Source organism: Oncorhynchus gorbuscha, linkage group LG23, assembly GCF_021184085.1.
Source record: "Oncorhynchus gorbuscha isolate QuinsamMale2020 ecotype Even-year linkage group LG23, OgorEven_v1.0, whole genome shotgun sequence".
Taxonomy (NCBI): domain Eukaryota; kingdom Metazoa; phylum Chordata; class Actinopteri; order Salmoniformes; family Salmonidae; genus Oncorhynchus; species Oncorhynchus gorbuscha.
This window is the reverse complement of record NC_060195.1, coordinates 57,796,455-57,817,145: the sequence shown is the minus strand read 5'-3', so window position 1 is coordinate 57,817,145 and position 20,691 is coordinate 57,796,455. Positions and strand designations below refer to the sequence as shown.

At 42.6% G+C, this 20,691-nt stretch overlaps 2 protein-coding genes across 6 annotated transcripts in view; one reads left to right on the top strand and one right to left on the bottom strand.

The window, feature by feature from the left end:
- LOC124010909 (gamma-aminobutyric acid receptor subunit beta-3-like) overlaps positions 1 to 20,691 on the bottom strand; it is a 53,413-nt gene that overhangs the window by 21,131 nt on the left and 11,591 nt on the right. For 2 of the 4 annotated variants that reach the window (XM_046323699.1, XM_046323700.1), the window contains exons 2-4: positions 7,356 to 7,403; positions 6,593 to 6,684; positions 6,386 to 6,453 (exon numbers count right to left, since the gene is read on the bottom strand). In XM_046323699.1, coding sequence (XP_046179655.1) covers positions 6,386 to 6,453; positions 6,593 to 6,684; positions 7,356 to 7,403 — 208 coding nt within the window. Of the gene's footprint in view, positions 1 to 6,385; positions 6,454 to 6,592; positions 6,685 to 6,768; positions 7,123 to 7,355; positions 7,404 to 20,691 lie in introns of those variants that run through there. The other 2 variants (XM_046323701.1, XM_046323702.1) reach the window with 2 other exon arrangements.
- Positions 8,287 to 20,691, top strand: part of LOC124010908 (gamma-aminobutyric acid receptor subunit alpha-5-like) — a 28,213-nt gene continuing 15,808 nt past the window's right edge. For both annotated transcript variants that reach the window (XM_046323698.1, XM_046323696.1), the window contains exons 1-6: positions 8,287 to 9,135; positions 9,765 to 9,849; positions 10,034 to 10,158; positions 11,575 to 11,642; positions 14,377 to 14,597; positions 19,369 to 19,451. In XM_046323698.1, coding sequence (XP_046179654.1) covers positions 9,117 to 9,135; positions 9,765 to 9,849; positions 10,034 to 10,158; positions 11,575 to 11,642; positions 14,377 to 14,597; positions 19,369 to 19,451 — 601 coding nt within the window. In that variant the 5' untranslated portion in view covers positions 8,287 to 9,116. The remainder of the gene's footprint in view (positions 9,136 to 9,764; positions 9,850 to 10,033; positions 10,159 to 11,574; positions 11,643 to 14,376; positions 14,598 to 19,368; positions 19,452 to 20,691) is intronic.

Sequence of the window (20,691 nt, the reverse complement as noted above, 5' to 3'; positions counted from 1 at the left end):
GTGCTTGTGAATAGGCTTTAATCTATTTTCATTCAATAACGCACCCTGTAAGGACTTATTAGTCATGGTTGTCCATATTACTGCGATTTTACTGATATTACTTTCTCCAAGAAAGCTTTTTTTTTTTGTCATTCTGTAATTCATTTAGTGACCTAATGTTACTGATGACACTGGATGTGTCCCAAATGGCACCCTATTCCTCACATAGTGGGCCCTGGTCAAAAGTAGTGCACTGTATAGGGAATAGGGTGCCATTTGGGACACAGGCCCTGGTGGGAGGTGAACCTGCTCTTGTTTGGTGGCGTCGTTTATTCAGCCTACAGTGTGTGATGATCCCCTGCATACTGACCGACGCAGTAGCCTACTATTCTCATTTGTCATTGCATCTGCTCCCTGTCTCCTCATTATCAAACTCGCTTATCATGATCATGCTTTCACACAAAACCACTCTTTATGGAACCGGCACCATCCCACCAACAACGTCCGTAATTCTACGGTCACACGCCTTGACGTAAATCTGTGTACTTTTAGTGCATTTACAAATGGGCTCCTTATGACATGGTGCATCCGTAGAAAGAGGAATGTGTGCGTAGACCCCGAGATCATTAGCCAATACAATACCAGCTGATATTGTGAGAAGCTATGTGAGGCTTATTTGTATGCGGTCCCCACATGCCGTCATGTACTGTATGCACAAACGGTCCTTAGCTATATATTATCATACAGATTGACGCAAATCAAAGGAGATATTTATAGTGCAGTGGCAATAGTCAGCTGGCAGTTTGTGACGGTCTGATCGCAAACATTCTCTACGTTAACTACAGTATGTCGCTCATAGCTCATCTGAGGTCTCTTAGCTAAAACACCTCTGGATAGTGTGAGAAATAATAGCCACCTTGATAACCACAGTAGCCATCAATGACAGCATACTAAGGCAAACAGCGATAACCTACACGAACAGTGATCCTCAAAATTGCAAGTGCAGTTATAAAAACAAAACAATGCAGCTAATTCGGGTTATACATGATCATCAATTATCAACCAAAACTCAGTAAAGAATCATTTGACGCAGTCGGTCATTTTCAAAGCAAATCCCCCCCCCCCCCAGAGATTTCTTCTTGGAAGCCCATTTTCCACTGCGGGAAATCACCCTCTCTCCCCACTTCTGTAGTGAACCCTCAACAGCATGTTAAAAATAGCATGCATGGCCTCTGTTCTACTCTAAGGGCCTTTAGTAGTAGGAGCTGATTACCCCAGAAATGATCTTACATACGCTATGAGAGGGGAGACCCAGAGCCGTATATGGAGATGTAATGGATAATAATGGCTTCTAAACACACAGAGCTTTGGCTGCGATGACAATGGATCTCTCTGTACGTGCATTAGTGGGGTTTGATAGATAAATCAGGATTAAAATGGTGATAAAAGGCTTGATACAGGATTTACAAGTGATTCACAAGGGGCAGGAGGCGACCAAGAATTACACAGAAGACTGAAGGGATAAATAACTGCCTGTGTACACAGACACAAGCAACATGACATGATACGTGCTTCTACACCTGCATTGTTTGCTGTTTGGGGTTTTAGGCTGGGTTTCTGTACAGCACTTTGAGATATCAGCTGATGTACGAAGGGCTATATAAATACATTTGATTTGATTTGATGATGCTGGGCCAAAGCATTGCACCGGAAATGTGGGCACTTATCTTCAGCTTTTGCCATGCCCAAAAGAAAGCACTCGCACACACCCAAACACACAAACACACACACACACACACACACACACACACACACACACACACACACACACACACACACACACACACACACACACACACACACACACACACACACACACACACACACACGCTCTATAGACTTTGTAGAGGGATCATGCTACTGCAGAGAGCTGGCTTCATGGATCGATAGAATCATGTCCGATAGTAATCAGAAATGATAAAGTGGGGGTCAGCATTGAAGCATAACCCCATTACTCCTCTTTTAACTCTCCTACAGCACTCTGGGAAATACGGCCTTAACTTCAGCAGACCAATAGCCTCACAGCCCCTAGCAGACCTGCCAATATTCATAGGGGTTATAATGGTGCACATCGACATCTGGTTACACATAGTCCCTGATGGACATCTGGTAAATAGGGCAGGATTTCTTCAGATAGACACAGTGAAAAAGCAAACAGTTATGACAGGAACAGTTGGAGAGAGGAAAAATCTCGACTTCATATGCCAGATTTCCTGCACCCACACACCCACTCTGCAGAGGGACTTGTACTGACGGCTGGTTACTCGGGCTGGTTACACGGGCTATCTCAGAGTGAATTCAAATCCTTATCTATTTCTGCAGTCCCTTGTGGGTTCGTATCTCCTCCATACAACACACAATAAGTGTGTCATACAACAACAACAACTTGACTGAAGCTACCCTACAACATTTCTTCTCCTTCTTCTCCAGTCGCCTATGATTCAACTAACCCGAAATGGACAGTAATTGAAGTAAAAAAATCTATTGTTCAATAAACTGCGGAAATATAACAAAGGAAGTGCACAGTGGCCATTCAGATCGTTCATCAATCTTCTTTGGTCAATACTGTTTTTCAAGTTAGAACGTCACCTGGGTGCAGTCAACACACAGTCATATAGTTAGTGCTAGTAATTACCCCAGTTCCCATGGTAACTGATGGCTACGGCTATAACAGTCTCTCCCCTGCCTCCTCCATGCAGTGTTAAGAGTAGAGAGAAAACATCCCTTCGGAAGACAAACTGCAAATGTAGCCATCACTGAGGTTCTCACAGAGAGAGAGAGAGAAAGAACAGCTTATTAACCCAAGATCACTGACTATACACAAAAGCAGTATTTACCTACACATGTAGGACCAGCCAGTGTTTTAGAGCTAATTCTGCCATTTCAAAGATATAGAGTCCCCACGGGACTACATATTATCTTCAAAGAGATTCTTCTATCAAAGGGAAAAGAGGAGCATCTCATTTACACATTTCCTACAGGCTACTTTGTCGCGGCGCAAAAGTGCCTCCTGTTCCAAGGTAAACAACTGTCCCTGGTTTCAGGAAGTTCAAAGCACATTAATGGTTTCCTTGGTCGGGTTGCAGTGCTTACTAGAACGACCGGAATCACTACAAGACCAGGGTCCGTATGTGTCGAGTATCACAAAAGGAGGAGATGCTGATTTAGGTTTGGGTCCTCCGTGTCAACGTAACCTCATTTGTTATGATCTAAAGGGCAAAACAGATCCTCGATCAGCATCCTGAGACGCATGAACATCCTCCAGGGTGACTATTACATCATCCAAAACTTGTTGTCTTAATTGAACATCATCCAGAACATTCATTATGTAATCAGTGAGTTCATTAGTTCATCTTTTTCTTCTATTTGTCTCTCTGTACTTTCCTTTTTGCGTCTTGTTCTTGAGAATGTCACGTGTATGAAAAACCCGAGGCATGGACTGTTCTCCGTGCTCCTGTGCTAAATTTAAATTCATTAGAGGTATTACTCCATTACACTGCAGTCCATTGATTATTTATTGCCATTACCATTTGTATGCATCTATTTATCCTGCTACCAGTCACTATTGCACTATTACATTGTCAGAGGAAAAACCAAGCCATGAGGTTGAAGGAATTGTCCTTAAAGCTCAGAGACAGGATTGTGTTAAGGCACAGATCTGGGGAAGGGTACCCCAAAATTTCTGCAGCATTGAAGGTCCCCAAGAACATGATGGCCTCAATCATTCTTAAATGGAACAAGTTTGGAACCACCAAGACTCTTCCTAGAGCTGGCCAAACTGAGCAATCGCGGGAGAAGGGCCTTTGTCAGGGAGATGACCAACAAACCGACGGTCACTCTAACTCAGCTCTAGAGTTCCTCTGTGGAGATGCGAGAACCTTCCAGAAGGACAACCATCTCTGCACTCCACCAATCAAGCCTTTATGGTAGAGTGGCCAGACTGAAGCCACTCCTCAGTAAAAGGGACATGACAGCAAGCTTGGATTTTTCCAAAAGGTACCTAAAGACTCTCAGAGCATGAGAAACATGATTCTCTGGTCTGATGAAACCAAGATGGAACTCTTTGGCCTGAATGCCAAGCGTCACATCTGGAGGAAACCTGGAACCATCCCTACAGTGAAGCATGGTGGTGGCAGCATTATGCTGTGGGGATGTTTTTCAGCGGCAGGTAGTGGGAGACTAGTCAGGATCGAGGCAAAGATGAACAGAGCAAAGTACAGAGAGATCCTTGATGAAAACCTGCTCCAGAGCGCTCAGGACCTCAGACTGGAGCAAAGGTTCAACTTCCAACAGGACAATCCTAAGCACACAACCAAGACAATGCAGGAGTGACGTTGGGACAAGTCTCTGAATGTCCTTGAGTGGCCCAGCCAGAGCCTGGACTTGAACACGATCGAACATGTCTGGAGAGACCTGAAAACAGCTGTGCAGCAACGCTCCCCATCGAACCTTACAGAGCTTGAGATGATCTGCAGAGAAGAATGGAAGAAACTCCCCATCTTTCCCAAATACAGGTGTGCCAAACTTGTAGCGTCATACCCAAAAAGACTTGATGCTGTAATCGCTGCCAAAGGTGCTTCAACAAAGTACTGAGTAAAGGGTCTGAATATTTATGTAAATGTGATTTTACATTTTTTTTTTTATCTATATATATAAATTAGCAAAAACATCTAAAAACCTGTTTTTGCTTTGTCCTTCTGGGGTATTGTGTCAAGATTGATGAGGGGGGGGAACAATTTAATACATTGTAGAATAAGGCTGTAACATAGCAAAATTTGGAAAAAGTCAAGGGGTCTGAATACTTACATGTATATCCTAATACACTTTTTATGTATAAACCCACCTCAACCACTCCAGTACATATGCACATTGAATAAAGTACTGGATCTGACCTGTATATACAGTATTTACATTCTAATATTTATTTAACTCACATCGTAGTTATTTTTTAATATGTTTTTGTTATCTATATTATTATTATTATTAACACTGCATTCTCAAAATAAGAATTTCACTATACTGTTTCACACTTGTTGTATCCTGTGCACATGGCGAATTAACGTTGAAACTTGAAATGTGTTGGCGCTGTCCTAAAGTGGCTTCTCACCTGAAGTGCCTGTCCCAGGTAGGGGAGCAGCCCAGAGATCATTATTTCTGATAGAGACGCGAACAGCTGCTGTGCACATGCTGCGCCACTTTCCAGTATACACACTGCACAGGCACAGTTGTAAGAAGTTGAGCCCAGGCATGTGTATTCACAGACAAGCCACAGATGCATGGGGTGGTAAAGGTGTGTGCGGGGTGGGGGGTGTAGAGGTGTGTGTGTGTGTGTGTGTGTGTGTGTGTGTGTGTGTGTGTGTGTGTGTGTGTGTGTGTGTGTGTGTGTGTGTGTGTGTGTGTGTGTGTGTGTGTGTGTGTGTGTGTGTGTGTGTGTGTGTGTGTGTGTGTGTGTGTGTGTGTGTGTGTGTGTGCGTTCATGAGAGAGAGAGAGAGAGAGAGAGAGAGAGAGAGAGAGAGAGAGAGAGAGAGAGAGAGAGATAGCGTGCGAGAGTAAGAGAGAGATAGCGAGCGAAAGAGAGAGAGAGATACAGAGAGAGAGTAAGAACGAGAGAAAGAGAGTAAGAACTTGAGAGACAAAGAGAGAGAGAGAGAGAGAGAGAGAGAGAGAGAGAGAGAGAGAGAGAGAGAGAGAGAGAGGGAGAGCTGGGGAGAGAGAAAAACACTTATTTGAAACCCTTATTCAAGGTTTCAAAGACCTCTCTGATGAGAACAAACTACCGGTCCTGTAGGGGGAGGACACAGAGAGCTGTGTGTTGGCAGCTCACTACATTGCTGCCTGCCATAAGATGAGGTACATTGTCTGTCAGACCAACCATCCCTGCTCATGTCCTCTATGCCATTGTTATTGTTATTGGTTATTTTGACCCTTGATTATCGTTGTTACTGTTGTCCCGTTGACAAAAGTTTATTACTTTTTTAATTATGTTAATATTGTAAATCTCCAAAGTAAGCTTTGGCAATATGTAGATTGTTACGTCAGGTCAATAAAGCAAATGTAATTGAATTGAGAGAGAGAGACGGAGAGAATGCCCATGTCTAAGCTTCTAATAATCCTCTTTGAAGTGCTGGAGTTGCTGAACATACTGTACATTTCACTTTACTTTTCACTTTTCAATAACTCTAATTGTAGGACATTATTGCATGATTTTGAATGAAAGTTTACGCATTACGTGAATCCCAGGAGAAACATATTCAAGTACTATATGAAAGTGAGCAAAGCAAAAAGCACAATTGTGTGAGTCCCAATGTTTACAGTAATGGGGGGGGGGGGGGTGAGTTCACTCACCATGTTGACTTCGGATACCATGTCTATGCTCGCCACATCTATACTCATGCCAACTGCAACAGGGGCACCTGTAATGCAAATGCAATGGTATCATTTACAATGACAGTGAATTTAAAAAAATGGCTGCAATATGAGCCCAAGATGAGCGAATCTGCATAGTAAACATGGACACGCTGCAACATGGTTGCCCCACTTTTGAAAACGTACCTCCAAAGTCTGGTCGAAGACGAATATCATATCCCTTTAGTAGTTTGTCCACCGTCTCTTTCACAAACGACATGTTCCCTGGTTCATTCACGCTGAAACAACAACAAAAGGATAGCGTTTACTACAAAATTGCACGTTCGTTTTTCCGTCACACTTTTACTAGAGAAATCACTCACCTTTGTGCGCAGCACACGACAGCTACAATCACTGGTGCTGAAAGAACACTAAATAATTTTCCACTCAGAAAAGCCCACATTCCTTACTGTTTTGGTGAAAAATGTGCAACGCAAAAACGGTACAATGTGTTTACAAATCAGAATATTCCATTGGCAAGTTCTCGTGGAGGAAGTCGTTGGCTTTTCAGACCGTTCAGATCTGTTCGGTTTGACATCCCTTGTATTTTGGATTTCTCTCCTCTCTCTCTATGCAACGGGGAGACATGAAGGAACTATACTCCTAACTGAAATGTATATTGGCTACTGGCAAAGACTCCACCGGTGGAGGCGGTAAAGGTACTTGCTTGGATTGGAGCCAACCCCTCTCACTCCAGATTTTCATCTAATTGACCGTAAACCTGAATATGTTCTAATCCCAATAAGATTTCACATAATGGGCCAAATAGATGTAGGCCTAGACTGAATTGCTATACCTGTTGCAACGTGTCATACGAGGTCTATCTCCCTTCCTCCAAGTCCTATTCAACAATCAAAATCGACCACTCGAGCCGGTGGGGACTGTCAGTCTACCTGACTGACGTACTTACCTGGTATCATAGATTGCAAACAACTTCTTGTTTCCATCGACTGCATTCCTGAGGGGGAAAAACAAGAGGAAATATGACTCTGTAGAACACTTTCATTTTCACCTGCACTGCACAGTAACACATGGTGACTATGATTTATATATACGCTGATAACTCACACCTAGCAACATACAACGCAGTGTAAAGTCTGTAATGGAGTCAATTTAGTTTTAGGCGTCGCTATAGCAGCTTTGCAGTGGATAATTTGTTTTTGGACCATGAGATGTTCTTATAATAGCACACACTTGGCATACCCTCTTTCCCAAACACTGGAAGTGCTTTATATGATAAGCCTTGCACTTTAGGAATAAGTATTTTAACAGGCTCAAGTTTGTTTCAGCACTGTGGACAGCACCACCCGATGGAATTAATGTAGGGTCAGAACGCGCTATGGGAAACGGAGCTGTACAGTTCAAACGTGGGGCTGAAACACCCTAGCACCACTTATTAAATAACTCACATATACCTGGCAATTTACAAGACAGTGCGACATGTGTCTACTTGTTGCAAATAATTCACGTATTATAGATCTGTCAAACTGAACTGTCAACTATTGATTGTAATGTAAAAAGGTGTAGAAATTGAATACCGTGCTACAGGAGAGTGAAATATGATTAGTCAGTATAATGTTCTGTCAAAAAAGATGGAGTTAGAGTACCCTCTTATGGCAATTGGTATAACGACTGTGTTTGATGTAGGCTAACTGTAAAAAAACGTGTTTTTTCAGTAAGATTGTGTAATCACACCTTTTGATAGACATTGATTTATTGCGGTCCTTCTTTTCATATTTGAGTGCGGTCATTCTCGATTTCCTCTGATCATTACCGTAATAATTCTCATTGATGGACCTTAGGCTGGTGAGTCATCGTGGCATAATAGGTCGGGGTCGAAATCAAAGGCAGTACTCTGGAGGCAGCGGTACCATGTGCATTAGAACTATAATAAGCGGTACTTCTCTTTTCAACAAAGATGACGCATTTCCCACGGAATGAGAGAAAAAGCTAGGTAAACAGAGGGGACCAAAATTGGACATGTAGGTAAATAGGTATACTATTTGATTGGGTCCTTGGGATATAGCCTTATTTTTTTCTCTCCTGGATGGATCAACCCACTGCCCCCATTGATTAAATTGATTTCGACTAGACAGCTAATTAGCTTGCGGGAGATGATGGCGTTTTATTAACTAACCACAGCAATATGCATATGCTAGAGTAGCCTACAGTGGCAAGTAAGATAACAGGGGAAAGTTAAGTGACGCTTGGAGTTCCTGGAGGATCGTTTTCACTGTCGCACCTATGATAACGCACCGGTTAGCAAATCGTTGCAGTGTGTGCATGTGAGCAGCAACTGGAGGTGAGTGTGTTTTCTGACTAAGATGGGGCGCCGGGCCGCTAGTCCGCTCTGAGTGGACAAATACCTTGAGACTAAGGGTATGCAACACGAAAAACGTTGTTGTCACAACCGAAGATGAGGGCTCGGCATTAAAACCTCTCATCTCCAAAAGGCGCGAAGGAGGTGGCGGCACAAGACGCAAACATCCGCTTGACATGAGTAGGAAGTCAGTCAAGCAAACCAGGAGAGAACAAGACACGATCGAGACTGCCTGCGGTGGCAACTATAAACGGAGTATATCTATATCCCTCTGAAGGAGCATCAGCAATACCCTTGACTTTCATTGCTGCGGGTTTTGTATGGCTTTTCTAACCTGGATTTTAAATCAAGATGATGGCTCTCTCTACAGGTAATTGATTTTCAACCCTATTTTATGCATGAGGATGGCATCAGAAGCACCCCCACTCTCCGTCCCTCTTTTGTTAGGGGGGTATGAGTGGGGGGGGGGGGGGCGTCTGGGGAAAGGGAACAGTGAGGGTACATCATTAGCCTACATTGACAACCTATTTCACTGCCTGCGAATTCATACGCAGTGACGATCACCAATACAATGCAACTGCGAACACGACCAGTTGCCGCAAAGTGGGGAGATGTTATAATACTGCTGCAACAAGGTGTTTAGCATTGGGCAAAATGCATGCACACAAGGACGTGGGCCAGGAATGTAGAAAGACATGATTGGTATATTCACAGTTTCAAACAGTTATTGTATCAAGGTTAGCCTACTGATTACTCTTGTAGGTCCATTATAGGGCTGCTAGTTGAAAGTGTGCGTGGTCAGGTGTGCGTATTGGGGGAGGGTGGGGTACAGTACAACACCAAAGTACTTATCATTATGGTCCTATAGTAATACTACTACTGTAGTAATAATACTCTGGTAGGAGTATAGTGTAGAAGATGAAGGAGAAGTAGGAGTGGGAGTATGATGACAACACATAGTACTGAAAGTACTGATTGTGGATTATGTTGTTATTCCAGACAAAGAGGACAAAATGCCCAGCTTTTCTACAATGAAACACGTGTGGATCTCTGTCTTGCTAGTGTGTATCACATGTCACGTGGGGTAAGTGAAGCGTTTACCATCCAATCTGACTATACACTGCATTACATCCTCATTTGAACAGTAGATATACTGTACATGTCCAACGATGATGCGCTTTATTGACATGGACACTAGCCTCGTCAAGCAGTCTCCATGTTACAGTATGTGGAACTAACCAGCCTGACCGATGTCCTGTCTCTCCCAGTCGTGGCCAGACCACAGCAGAGGCATTGAAAGAGGCAGAGGCTAATGACAACATCACCATCTTCACGCGCATACTGGACGGACTGCTGGACGGCTACGACAACAGACTCAGACCAGGACTTGGAGGTAACGTAATACCGACTTACAGACCACTCTGATCCAAACTCGCATCACTAGAGGTTACAGTGCAAAGCAATACAACACAACGCAATACAGTATTATATCCGTATTCATTTTCTTGGGGCAAATGTCATTCACTAATACTCTTATGACGTTGTATTTCCTCAGAGTACACTCAAGCCAGGTGCAGCAGGACCATTGTGGCATGCTGATGCAGGGGATTTATAGAACTGAAATACAGTGTGAAATGTGGATGTTTCTGCTTCAACTTACAGTTTTTGTCTTTGTTTGAATTTATGTGCCTGCGTGTGCACTGATTTAATGCAATTGTATCACTGTAGCCTAAATGCTATGCAGGTTATGCCGCAGCAAATGGACCTGTCACAAGACAAAAAAGTTACCAGCTGATGAGACGATAAATGCATACATTTACATTTAAGTCATTTAGCAGACGCTGCATAGGGCGCTCCATACTGAGATGCGCTGTGTGACCCCACGTGGGACCAACTATATGTTTTGGAAACACCCCCTTACTTGCAGGGAGAGGGCTCTGGGGCGTTTTGGTTTTGGTTGGGGGCACCCTGGAGGCCACCCCCCTCTTCCCCAGAAAGCATATGAAGACATCATAAGCCATGGCAAAGTTATTCGCAAATTAGCTTTAAAACTGCAACATTTTCTCTCAGTCTCATGGCAAAATGTTTAGAATAGCATGAGATAAGCTATTAAACTTGATCAGACCTTGTGTGTGGGGGGGCTCGCAAAACTGCAGTATGCCAATGCTTAGCCTCATACATAATTTGTGATCCAGAATAGCATTTTCCCCCTCTATAAAATCACACTTGCTAGACTTCTTGGATTCAGTGAGAAAAATAAAGAGACTGTTCTAATATACAGAATTGCATTGACTGGAATATATTCCAAGAGCAAAGCAATCACAGTAATAGATCAATCCTAAGTGAGAAGGAACTGCACTGCCAACACGCCATATATCACACAGCCCCCCTCATGACCACCACCTCCATCTGCAAAAAGTAACCTTGAGATCCAGACCTCTATTCAGACGAGAGAGAGAGGGAGTCAAAGAGTGTTCACCGGAAGATAGAAATATCCTGCATCTCTTAGAGGAAAGAAAATGCTCTACCTCCAATTTGGTCTTACAGTGATTTTTAAAATCCTTTTTCCCCCCTTTCTAAATATTTTTTTATAATGTCGCTAATGTAACATGGATACATCCAACATGAATTTGCCAACTGGGGTTGGAGAACAGAGCTGCACTCACTTCCTCAGAATGATTTCTGTCATTGAAGGCTGTAAAAGATTTGAAATGGAAATCTCAATGATGAATACTCATAAATTGAATTTGTCCCTGTCCCTTGTCTCTTCATGTTCACGGTCATATTCCAAATCCCATTCTATCCACAGAAAAGGTCACGGAGATCAAAACCAATATATTTGTCACAAGCTTTGGCCCAGTTTCAGATACTGAAATGGTGAGTCAATTTACAGCCCATTTCATTATTCCCCATTTCAATGACGTCCATGAACGTAATTCTTTGCGATCGGAGTAACACCACACCCTCATGTAAATGTTAAAATACACAGCAATTATCCTAGGCGCATATAGTGACATGTATTCATATTTTTTTGTTAAGTAATAAATCAATATATTTTCTAGAAATACATCATGGGCCAGGTTCCAGGATGCCGATTAAGTACGGTCCTGGACTGAAACGTTATTTCAATGGAGAATCTCCATTTAGTATTTATTTTTGTTGTCCACGACTAGTTTTACAGTTTAGTATTTTAATTTGACCAGGAAAAGAATCCTGCAGCAACAGGAAATGAGAATTATTACATGGATTTACAATGAATGGACATTTTTGTGGGCGTTGACACACTCTTCGTTAAGGAAAATCAAGTCTGACATTTTTAAGGTGAAAATTGCTAACTTTAAACCTTTTTATTCTGATAGTTCATACGGATTGTCAATTCACAATTTTTTTTTTTGCAAAAAGTATTATTATATTATTGATCGATTGACTATGACTTTGTGTACCAGTACTCTTCTTGCGTTGTGTACAATCAGTCATCGACACGGAACTCCAACGTGTAGCACCAGTCATGGAGATTTATTCTGATAGGAACGGCACAAAATTGCACGCCATGCAATGCACGGCTCACCATCCAACTCTGCATTCACGCACGCTGGTTTAGTGCTTGTTCACTGGTTCTAACTGGAACATCCCCCCCTCGTAAGCAAGCTACGCAAACCAGCCAATAAGATGCCATGTTGAGTAGGTGAAGGCAAGACCAAACTCAAACCAAAAACCCATTGGCTTAACAATAAAGTGGCAAGGGGAATCACCAATAAAACCCTGTTACACTTGCAAATCACCCATTCTGGAGAAACTATGAGAATATAAAGGTTCAGAACTTTTGTGAAAAAGCACAGTTAAAAATATATGGCAAATAGAAATCAAACGGGATGGTCTTCAGAAATAGACGGGAGGGGTTGAGGGTAGTGGAAGGATAGGAGTAAAAACAAACAAAAGATTGTAAAATATATTGTGTCTGTAAAATGTACAGTGCCTTCGGAAAGTATTCAGACCCCTTGACTTTTTCCACATTTTGTTACGTTACAGTCTTATTCTAAAATGTATTAAATTGTTCCCCCCCCTCATCAATCTACAATACAATACAACGACAAAGCAAAAACAGGTTTTCCAAATTTTGTACTAATTTATAATAATAACAAACAATTGAAATGTCACTTTTACATCGGGTTCAAGTCCGGACTCTGGCTGGACCACTCAAGGACATTCAGAGACTTGTCCTGAAGCCATTCCTGCATTGTCTTGGCTGTGTGCTTAGGGTCGTTGTCCTCAACGACCTCAAACCCAGTTTGAGGTCCTAAGCACTCTGAAGCAGGTTTTCATCAATGATCTCGCTGTACTTTGCTCTGTTCATCTTTGCCTCGATCCTGACTAATCTCCCAGTCCCTGCCGCTGAAAAACATCCCCCCACATGATGCTGCCACCACCATGCTTCACCGTAGGGATGGTTCCAGGTTTCGTCCAGACGTGATACTTGGCATTCAGGCTTGGTTTCATCAGACCAGAGAATCTCGTTTCTCATGGTCTGAGAGTCTTTAGGTACCTTTTGGCAAACTCCAAGTGCGCTGTCATGTGTCCCTTTTACTGATGAGTGGATTCCATCTGGTCACTCTTCCACAAAGGAACTGGTGGAGTGCTTTAAAGATGGTTGTCCTTCTGGAAGGTTCTCCTTTCTCCACAGAGGAACTCTAGACCTTTGTCAGAGTGACCATCCTGTTCTTGGTCACCTCCCTCGACCTATTGCTCAGTTTGGCCGGGCGGCCAGCTCTAGAAAGAGTCTTGGTGGTTCAAACTTCTTCCATTCAAGAATGATGGAGGCCACTGTGTTCTTGGGGACCTTCAATGCTGCAGAATGTTTTTGGAACCCTTCCCCAGATCTGTTCCTCGACACAATCCTGTCTCGGATCTCTACGGACAATTACTTCAACCTCATGGCTTGGTTTTTGCTCTGACATGCACTGTCAACGGTGGGACTTTATACAGACAGTTAGTGTGCCTTTCCAAATCATGTCCAATCAATTGAATTTACCACAGGTGGACCCCAATCAATTTTTAGAAACATCTCAAGGCTGATCAATGGAAACAGGATGCACCTGAGCTCAATTTTGAGTCTCATAGAAAAGTGTCTGAATACTTATGTAAATACGTTTTTTAATTTATATTTGTTTTTGCAAAAATGTCTAATAAACTGTTTTTGCTTTGTCATTATGGGGTATTGTGTATAGATTGGGAAGGATACTTATTTTTAATCCTTTAAAAAAAAGAAGTCTTTAACGTAACAAAATGTGGAAAAAGCCAATACTTTCCGAAGGCAGCATGTATAAGCTGGAAGTAGAAGCTTAAGTGTTGTTGTTCGTTAGTTTACTACAATTAGGGGAGGGGTGGTAGGGTTAGTCCAAAATACTAAATCTAATCAAATCAAATAATACAAAATGAAATACTTTAAAACCTTTTTAAACCTCAGGTACACTACACATTGCATTTCCTCCGGCACAGGAACATTCTCTGAGTCAGAGGGATCAAATTCAAATAGCAGATCTGCATGTGTCCACGGGCTTTGACTCGGGAGTGTTATCACCATGTATCAACACCATGCCTGTCTCCACCTTAGGAATACACCATTGATGTGTTTTTCCGACAAAGCTGGAAAGACGAGCGTCTGTGTTTCAAAGGACCCATGGAGATGCTGCCTCTGAACAACCTCCTGGCCAGTAACATCTGGACCCCAGACACATTCTTCCTCAACGGGAAAAAGTCTATCGCCCACAACATGACCACGCCCAACAAGCTACTGAGACTGAAGGATGACGGGACGCTGCTCTACACCATGAGGTACCAACCACGGGCCTGTTCAGTACTATTTCAGATAGAAATGTATCACATATGATCAGATAGGAAGTGCCTGTAATGTAGTGTGGGGAATTGTGTCAGGTCTATTCAAATCAAATCACATTTTATTGGTGACATACACATGGTTAGCAGATGTGAGTGTAACGAAATGCTTGTGCTTCTAGTTCCCGACAATGCAGTAATATCTAACAAGTAACCGAACAAATTCACAACGACTACCTTATACACACAAATGTAAAGGGATGAATAAGAATATGTACATATAAATACATGGATGAGCGATGGCCGTGAGGCATAGGCAAGATGCAGTAGATGGTATAGAATACAGTATATACATATGAGATGAGTAATGTAGGATATGTATGCATTATTAAAGTGCCATTATTTAAAGTGATTAGTGATACCTTTATTCAATCCATTATTAAAGTGGACAGAGATTTGAGTCTGTATGTTAGCAGCAGCCACTCTATGTTAGTGATGGCTGTTTAACAGTCTGATGGCCTTGAGATAGAAGCTGTTTTTCAGTCTTTCGGTCCCTGCTTTGTTGCACTTGTACTGACCTCGCCTCCTGGATGATAGCGGGGTGAACAGGCAGTGGCTCGGGTGGTTGTTGTCCTTGATGATCTTTTTCGCCTTCCTGTGACATCGGGTACTGTAGGTGTCCTGGAGGGCAGGTAGTTTTCCCCCAGTGATACATTGTGCAGACCGCACTACCCTCTGGAGAGCCTTACGTTTGTGGGCGGAGCAGTTGCCGTACCTCGTGGTGATACAGTCTGACAGGATGCTCTCGATTGTGCATCTGTAAAAGTTTGTGAGTGTTTTTGGTGACAAGCCAAATTTCTTCAGCCTCCTGAGGTTGAAGAGACACTGTTGCACCTTCTTCACCACGCTGTCTGTGTGGGTGGACCATTTCAGTTTGTCCGTGATGTGTAGGCAGAGGAACTTAAAACTTTCCACCTTCTCCACTACTGTCCCGTCAAAGTGGAGATGCTGTTACCTGAAGTCCACAATCATCTCCTTTGTTTTGTTGACGTTGAGTGAGAAGTTATTTTCCTGACACCACACTCCAAGGGCCCTCACCTCCTCCCTGTAGGCCGTCTCATCATTGCTTACCACTGTAGTGACGTCTGCAAACTTGATGATTGAGTTGGAGGCGTCATGGCCACGCAGTCATGGGTGAACAGGGAGTACATGAGAGGGCTGAGAACGCACCCTTGTGGGGCCCCAGTGTTGAGTATCAGCCCACACCACCAGTTGCACAGGGCGAGCTTAATGACAAGCTCGCCCTTAATGACAAGTTTGGAGGGTACTATGGTGTTAAATGCTGAGCTGTAGTCAATGAACAGCATTCTTACATAGGTATTTCTCTTGTCCAGATGGGATAGGGCAGTGTGCAGTGTGATGGCGATTGCATCGTCTGTGGACATATTGGGGCGGTAAGCAAATTGGAGTGGGTCTAGGGTATCAGGTAGGGTGGAGGTGATATGATCTTTGACTAGTCTCTCAAAGCCATTCATGATGACAGAATTGAGTGCTACGGGACTATAGTCATTTAGTTCAGTTACCTTAGCTTTTTTGTAAACAGGAACAATGGTGGCCATCTTGAAGTATGTGGGCACAGGAGACTGGGATAGGGATTGATTGAATATGTCCGTAAACACACCAGCCAGCTGGCCTGCACATGATCTGAGGATGTGGCTAGGGATGCCGTCTAGGCCGGCAGCCTTGCGAAGGTTAACACGTTTAAATGTTTTACTCACATTGGCCACAGTGAAGGAGAGCCCACAGGCTTTGGTTGCGGGCCATGTCAGTGGCACTATATTGTCCTCAAAGCGAGCAAAGAAGTTGTTTAGTTTGTCTGGGAGCAAGACATTGATGTCTGCGACGGGGCTGGTTTTCTTTTTGTAATCCGTGATTGACTGTAGACCCTGCCACATACGTCTCGTGTTTGAGCCGTTGAATTGTGACTGTACTTTATCTCTGTACTGACGCTTTGCTTGTTTGATTGCCTTGCGGAGGGAATAGCTACACTCTTTGTATTCGGTCATGTTTCTAGTCGCCTTGCCATGATTAAAAGCGGTGGTTCGCGCTTTCAGTTTTGCGCGAATGCTGCCATCAATCTACGGTTTCTGTTTAGGGAGGTTTTAATAGTCACAGTGGGTACAACATCACCGATGCACTTGCTAATAAACTTGCTCACCGAGTCAGCGTATAGGTCAATGCTGTTGTCTGAGGCTACCCGGAACATATCCCAGTCCACGTGATCGAAGAAGTCTTGAAGCACTCGTGTGTCAAACTAAGTAACATAATAATACAAATATCCCCTTTAAGCTAGGTATATGTTTCTTTGAATGGGCTGCGTTTTTCAGACCATGTGACATCCCGAAAAATCGGTCTTCTCACGAAATACTCTGTAGCGTCTGAACGATTTGGGCTACAAACTAATATGACCCCGCAATGGAAAGGAGATATTCTCACAAATACGATGGTGTTCTCCGTTTTGGATTTACGATCTCCGCAAGTGTTACTCGTCTGAAGGTAACTGGTAAAAAAAATAAATGAATGGAAGTATGGAGTTAGTTTTGTGCCAACAAAAAAAGGCGGTTAAATGTGTGTCCAAAAAACAAAAGTAGTTCCTTACTGTATATTTCTTATATCTCTTAGATGAAGTGTGTCAAAATCTTATTCCCCCTTTTATTTTTGACTGTCTGTTTGGCCATTTATGATTGTGTTATTCAATGTGTTTCTATAGGCTATAGTAGTAAAGACCAAATTACAATTTGGGGGGGGGATACCTACAGGGGTGCTAAAATTCCAAATCAAATAGCTAAATGATCCATGGTATGACCATCTTAAAACAATTCCATATGTTAGCTGAACCTCCCCCACCCCACCCAAAGGCTTCGACTTATAGAGGATCATTTCTGAGCTTTGTGTCTGAAAAGCTAATGTTACGCTCACTGAAACACACCCAGCCACGATTCACAAATGGCCCTGAACTGGTTTGGTTATTGTTGTTGTCTGTGTGTAGGAGGTAACAAAAGCCTCTGCACAGCAATTCTACTCAGCCAAGCTCTTGGTAACGTAGGCTCAGACAATTTTCTGTTCTTTGTGATGCTGTATTTTGTATGTTATCGGACACTGACCAATATGTGGCAGGTTAGATTAAATATTCACCATTGAATTCATAATAGACAGGAACCGAAAGTGATGACAACCAATAGCAACCATAAGAATAGATCAGGACTTCCTGGTATCATTTTAGGAGGTATCAGTCAGTCCAGATCAATACCACCAACTAAGATCATCTTAATGCCAGATAAATAGATGCAAGAGAAATAGATGAACCATATTAACCCCTTATGGCCATGTGACCTGGCACTATTTGGCACGATCAGGCATCGCCGTCGCTGGAATCAAAGTCTGATGAGTGAAAGAAGAAGAAGAAGCAGATACCAGGCTCATCATTTTTTTTAAAAAGGTAATAGATTTCCCAACGACTCAGGAAATGAAACATCAGAACGTTTCTGCTTTTAATCGCTCCGGTTTTTACTACTGTCTCCTAATGTATTTCCATTACCAGGAAAGAGATTAACGCGCTACCTAGATTTATTGCATGGTCCAGCCTTTCAGAATCCACCGACATCAGGGGAGGGCTCCTTCTCTCCAGTGGAGATAATGACTAAATGTGATTGCATTCTCACCCCCCCGATTCCCGAAACATTAGCCCGAGAGCAACAGAGTTTTCAGAAACCTTCAGAAGAGGTTGAAGCAAGTGAGCATCATGCAGTATTCTTATATGCAGAGCAAACTGTGCCTCTGATGCAGGAAATATGCATATTAAGAAACTAGTGCAGTCTTTTTGCCATGTTCATTCCTTTGAGGTGCACTGGTGACATCAACACTTAACAAGTAAACGTTATAATGTTAATCACACAAGAAATGCAGGTGCATAATTGTAAATGCAAAAAAAAATGAGTAATGGGGATGATTTAGAATAGATGGCACCGGTTACATGTAATTTGTGGGGGCATTTGTAGCCCTAATTTTGAAAGGGAAAAAGGCAGCTTTCTATGCATGGACCTACATTAGAATATGAGACAGAAAATCTGGTTCTTCAATTTCCAGTCCTGCAGTTTCTCTTGTAACCACATGATGGCAGCCTTCCCTGTTCACAATACAGACCAATGAGAATTAGAGTTGGTCTTCCTATGATCCAATAAGATCTTAAAACATGTCAGCTGTCTTTGACGCAACATAAGCAAAGTAATAACATTGAATAAGGATGCAGTGAAGTGAACACAACCGGAGTCCATATGGTCCTCAAGGACGAGAGGGGTCCTCATTTCATTGTTATATCAACGTGTTTACATGTGTCACTATATGTGGTTACTTTGTGGACATGTTCTCTGTGAATACACTCTTGACGGACAGTACATGGGGGATTTGAAGTGAATGACAGCTGGGAATTCACAAATAATACAACCACCACAAGATGGCAGTATATTCAAATGTAATGCCATGTGATTGGCTCAGGGTGAATTCTTGGTGATTCTGTCTAGAAATACTACAAGGGGAAAAAAACGGCCTGTGATGTAATCGTACAGGCATTGTGCTATCTATGCAACTAACATTAGCACTGGAGATGAAGATGTTGATGATGACTGCGGATTTGAAATTTGAAATAACAGGATTATTATATAGCTGTAGGGTATTTGGGTTTATTGTCTTGATCTTTTGTGTCTCTCTCTAGGTTAACCATATCGGCGGAGTGTCCCATGCAGTTGGAGGACTTCCCAATGGATGCTCATGCTTGCCCTTTGAAGTTTGGAAGCTGTGAGTAAAATTCCATGTGTTGATATTTAGTGTATTACTCTTTGCCACACGAATAATACAACGGCACAGATCCCATACGTATAAACATTACTAGGCCCAGACTTCTTATGATCTGAGTATGAGTTAATGACAGCAGTATTTATCAAACCTCCAACTCAGTAAACTACCAAATCAATTCCCCTAAAGAGACAATTGAGCTTGCACAGGATCCTGTAGGATGGTACCTATGGAGCAAGGAAAGAACACAGAATCCAGCCACAACGACGGCGCTGCAATAAGGAATGACCTGAATCCCGAAACCGAAGGAACGAAACCTGGTTCAGTTAAACTAGGTGGAGGGCCAAAAGGTCTATATCCTTTAATCAAATTGCTTGTCCTTAATTACCTTTTCGTAACCTGGTCCTTAATTACCTTTGCTAACTTGGCACGTGGCCTGTGGCCTCAGCACCTGGGCTATCCTACTGTACCACCTCGCCAGGGCTCCCAGGGTTGTATTATCATTTACCAATTAGACCTAAAAGCAGACTATGGTCAGGCAGGGCCATCCCCTAGACTTTTTGGGGGCCCTCTGTGAGATTTGGTTGGGGGGCCCCCAAAACATTTTGGTGGCCCCCCTCTTGACGGCAGAGAGAAAAAGTTAGAGTTAAGTACAATTCCACATATTTTGCCAAGGGGCATAGAATTTCTTTTGCAATTTTAAAGCACATTTTCTGCAATTCTACACATTTTGCTGTGGGGCAGAGAGAACATTTAGCAATTGTATAACTAATTATATGCAGTTCTACACATTTTGCTATGGGACAGAGAGAAATTTGAGCAATTGTATAACTAATTATATGCAATTCTACACATTTTGCTATGGGGCAGAGAGAACATTTAGCAATTGTATAACTAATTATATGCAATTCTACACATTTTGCCATGGGGTGGAGAGAACATTTAACAATTTTAAAACTCATTCTATGCAATTCGACTCATTTTGAAGATAATTTACAGAAATTTGACACATTTTGCAATGACTTATGCCATGTTAATATAGTATTTGAGTGAGAGTGACTAACAAAATCAATGGCCCTTCGTGCCTGGTTGGTAATTCAGCCATGATTACTACATTTACATTTTAGTCATTTAGCTAGACGCTCTTATCCAGAGTGACTTTTAGCCGCAATTATGGTTCCTTGCTCAAGGGCACATTGACAGATTTTTCTCCACGTCGGCTCAGGGATTCAAACCACAACTG